Source organism: Olea europaea, unplaced genomic scaffold (assembly GCF_002742605.1).
Source record: "Olea europaea var. sylvestris unplaced genomic scaffold, O_europaea_v1 scaffold10754, whole genome shotgun sequence".
NCBI lineage: Eukaryota > Viridiplantae > Streptophyta > Magnoliopsida > Lamiales > Oleaceae > Olea > Olea europaea.
Genome location: NW_019228109.1, coordinates 109 through 4,128, shown reverse-complemented (window position 1 = coordinate 4,128; position 4,020 = coordinate 109). Strand labels below are relative to the sequence as shown.

At 36.0% G+C, this 4,020-nt stretch overlaps 1 protein-coding gene across 1 annotated transcript; it reads right to left on the bottom strand.

Annotated features, from left to right (window-relative positions):
* Positions 1-2,722: 2,722 nt before the first annotated feature.
* LOC111373163 (MOB kinase activator 1B-like) lies at positions 2,723-3,764 on the bottom strand. The gene is made up of 3 exons (XM_022995647.1): positions 3,695-3,764; positions 3,355-3,548; positions 2,723-2,866 (listed from the first exon to the last, which is right to left on the bottom strand). The coding sequence occupies exons 1-3, from the start codon at positions 3,762-3,764 to the stop codon at positions 2,723-2,725; spliced, it is 408 nt and encodes a 135-aa protein (XP_022851415.1).
* Positions 3,765-4,020: the final 256 nt, after the last annotated feature.

Sequence of the window (4,020 nt, the reverse complement as noted above, 5' to 3'; positions counted from 1 at the left end):
TTTTATAGGAGGTTTGTAAGAGATTTTAGCACCATCATCACACCGTTGACTGAAATAGTAAAGAAGAGTGTAGGTTTCCATTCGGGAGAATCACAGGAAGTTGCATTTAACGTGATTAAGGATAAGCTATGTAAAGCACCTGTTTTAGCATTACCTAATTTTGATAAAACATTCGAGGTTGAATGTGATGCATCAGGGATAGGTATAGGAGTAGTATTAATGCAGGAAAGGAGGCTTATTGCTTACTTTAGTGAAAAGTTGAGTGGAGCAGCATTGAACTATCCGACATATGACAAAGAGTTGTATTCACTTGTTCGAGATTTGGAGACTTGGCAGCACTACTTATGGTCAAAGGAATTCGTGATACACACCGATCATGAATCTTTGAAGCATTTGAGAGGTCAAGGTAAGTTGAACAAAAGACATGCAAGATGGATGGAGTTTATTGAGACTTTTCCATACGTCATCAAGTACAAACAAGGTAATGAAAACATAGTTGCTGATGCATTGTCTCGAAGGTACGTGCTTTTAAATTCATTAAGTACTAGATTACTTGGTTTAGAGCATATTAAAAGCATGTATGAAACTGATAGTGATTTTTCTAATATATATGCTTCATGTGACAAATGTGCATTTGATAAATTCTATAGGCATGAAGGATATCTTTTTAAGGAAAATAAGTTGTGCATTCCTAATTGTTCTTTGCGTGAATTATTGGTAAGGGAAGCACATGGGGGTGGTTTAATGGGACACTTTGGGGTTCAAAAGACTTTAGATATATTAGGAGAACATTTTTATTGGCCTAGAATGCGACTTGACGTAGAGTAAATATGTGGAAAGTACATAACTTGTAAAAAGGCTAAGTCTAAGGTTCAACCTCATGGATTGTATACTCCTTTGCCTGTGCCTAGTGAACCATGGGTAGACATATCTATGGATTTTGTGTTAGGTTTGCCTAGGACAAAGAGGGGTAGGGATTCAATATTTGTAGTGGTCGATAGGTTTAGTAAAATGGCGCACTTTATACCATGTCATAAAACTGACGATGCTACTAATATTGCGGACTTGTTCTTTAAGGAAATAGTACGTTTACATGGAGTACCTAAGAGTATAGTGTCAGATAGAGATGTGAAATTTTTGAGTCATTTTTGGCGTGTTTTGTGGAGTAAGTTAGGAACTAAGTTATTGTTTTCTACAACTTGTCACCCACAAACAGATGGTCAAACTGAGGTGGTAAATTGAACTATGACACAATTTCTTAGGACAGTGATCAATAAAAATTTGAAATCATGGGAAGAGTGTTTACCATTCATAGAGTTTGCATATAATCGAGCCATACATTCTACTACTTCATTTTCTCCTTTTGAGATTGTTTATGGTTTTAATCCACTAACACCTATGGATTTAATACCTTTACCTGTGCATGAACGAGGTAGCTCGGATGGGAAACGCAAGGCAGAGATGGTGAAAGCACTCCATGAAAGGGTCAGGATGCAGATCGAAGAGAAAGGAAAGCTGGTTGCATCAAAAGCAAATAAAGGATGGAGACGCGTTACATTTGAACTTGGAGATTGGGTCTGGGTGTATTTTAGAAAGGAGTGCTTTCCAGAACAGAGGAAGTCGAAGTTGCAACCAAGAGGCGATGGTCCGTTTCAAGTCATCGAGCAGATCAACGACAATGCCTACAAAGTGGACTTACCAGGTGAGTATAATGTTTCAGCTACTTTTAATGTTGCTGATCTATCTCTTTTCGATGCAGGTTCAGATTCGAGGATGAATCCTTTCGAAGAGGGAGGGGATGATATGAATCAAGGCACGTCCACAACCGAAACGAGTCAAGCGACGAGTTACGGAAAGGATCCATTGATAGTCGAAGGTGGACCGATGACGCGATCGAGGATGAAGCGAGTGAAAGAAGCGATGGGATTGCTTGTCAAGCAAACGATCGATGAAACAATGTTCGGGAGGTCAAATGGAACAAGTTTCATGTTGGGGTCGAAGGCCGAAGGAACTTGGATCAACGAGATAAAAGCGGACGAAGGCGGCACGGAGTTGGTCTATGCGATCGCAGGCCCAACGGCCTATGCGGCCGCATAGAAGGCCACCGAAACTACATGTGGCTGGCTGGAGAGATCTATGCGGCCGCATAGATCAAAAAGTGGGAAAAATTCGTTTTTTTTAATTTTTGCCGAATCTTCTAATGTTGGTAGACCTCTTGTGAAATCAAAATATTACCATATTTTGATTAATTTGGACGTTTTTTATGCCATAGTATAAATAGGAAACTCTTTTCATTTGTAAAAAAAACTTTTGCTGAAATTAATACAGAGAGAGAAAATTTCTTTCAATCGATTGTTCTTCATTGGACAAACTTAGAACTTATCAAGAATCGATTTCTTGTGGCGTTCTTGACGTCGGTTTGTGGGTTTCATTGATTGTAATCAAGGGGTTTTAGATTCTTCGCTAATCTAAGGTTTCTTGGTTCGATTATTGGGGTTCAAGATCCAAAACCGGATTAGTATTGGTGTTCTTGGGTTCCGCATCAATCTAGTTGTGGGTTTCATAGCTTCCATTGCTACGGGGTTCGCATCATTTAGTCAACATCTTTCGTCAGTATACGTCACTCTTTAGTTCCACTAGGATGATTTGCGATGGTTGTGATGCATGTAATGCACATGCAATTCACATGTGCGACACATGTGAATTTGGCATTTGAACTCAATCAATACTCCTTTCGAGGCCAAGGCCAAGGACTTGAAGGATTTAAAGAATGAGATAATTTGCAATCGGAAGAAAAGCAAGAGTATTTGTCCTTTCCACCTACAGTATAACACTTGCAGTTCATGTGTAATTCACTTGTAAGCTTCTGACATATTTAAAATTAGGTATTTATTAGTAAGAGTAAATTTTACTTCTATGCGAATTTTTGGACTTACAAGGAAAATTTTTACTGCTAATAATTTAATTGACAAGTAAATGTTTTAATTTATAAATATATTTTTATCATTTCTGACTTTTTACTGTAAGGATCTTATTACCATTACTGTGTTTTTTCTTGAAGTTGGAATTTTACTTATATCTAAATTTATTATTTATAAGCTTATTAATGGGTGAGTATACGTACTCTAAGTCAACTAATTTATTCCATAATGTTCATGAAATGCTGAATTTATTATGTGGTTTAAATTATCTAATGTATAGTATTTAATCACCCTCTATTAAGTTAATGTGGGTATTGGTTGCATTGCACCAATGTTGAATACAATTAAATTGATCCTTGTTCAATTTCGATCTACTACTCAACATATTTGGAACATAAACATCAATGGGTTTCAGGATTTTTACTCAGTCTACCCATTTATACTCGTATTTAGGATTTGTAGACCTGGTCAGATATTTCTCTGGCTTGTAGAACTCAGCTAGGGTTCTTTCTAGTAGATTTATGTGGTTGACGAAATCTACACATTGTTGACAACAAGCCAATGCAGGCCATTCAGTTATATCCTTCGCAGGTGGTAGCCTTACAACTTCTCTCAGGTTTTCACTGCCTAGAGTTGCATCATTGTTTTCTTAGTTGTACCATCTTACTTTGTTGTAACGTTCTTTGGTTCTTTATAAGGCAATAAAAAAAAAGAAAAGAAAAGAAAAAAAAGCCTATTGCCTCTTAACAAAGAAGGGATAGAGATGTATTTACATTGAATGTCTCCTTTAAAGAAAATTACTTTTGTACTAATGGAAGTATACCCTGGCGAAAGTAAACCCATATTTATTGCTTAAAAATTTAAATTTATATTATAAGTTATTTATATTATTAAGTGTTTTATTAACAGAACACTTATGATGCATGTGCAACACATGTGATGTATTTAATTATATAATTGAATGTTAAAATCTTGGTGAATTTATATTTATATGAGATTATTTAACTTCCGAGAATTTGATTTACTTACAAGTGAGTTTTTTTTTGTAAGTAATTCTTTTGACTTATGAATTACTTATTAGCAATTTTTTTACCATGAT

What these genes read in the sequence shown, in the direction of transcription:
- LOC111373163 (XM_022995647.1), bottom strand. Translation starts at nt 3,764, where the DNA reads ATGGGTTTACTTTCGCCAGGGTATACTTCCATTAGTACAAAAGTAATT. An exon ending in CTTTAAAGGAGACATTCAAT is followed by an intron (nt 3,549 to 3,694) that starts GTAAATACATCT and finishes ATGCAACTCTAG; the next exon opens with GCAGTGAAAACCTGAGAGAA. An exon ending in CTAAATACGAGTATAAATGG is followed by an intron (nt 2,867 to 3,354) that starts GTAGACTGAGTA and finishes TAAATATGTCAG; the next exon opens with AAGCTTACAAGTGAATTACA.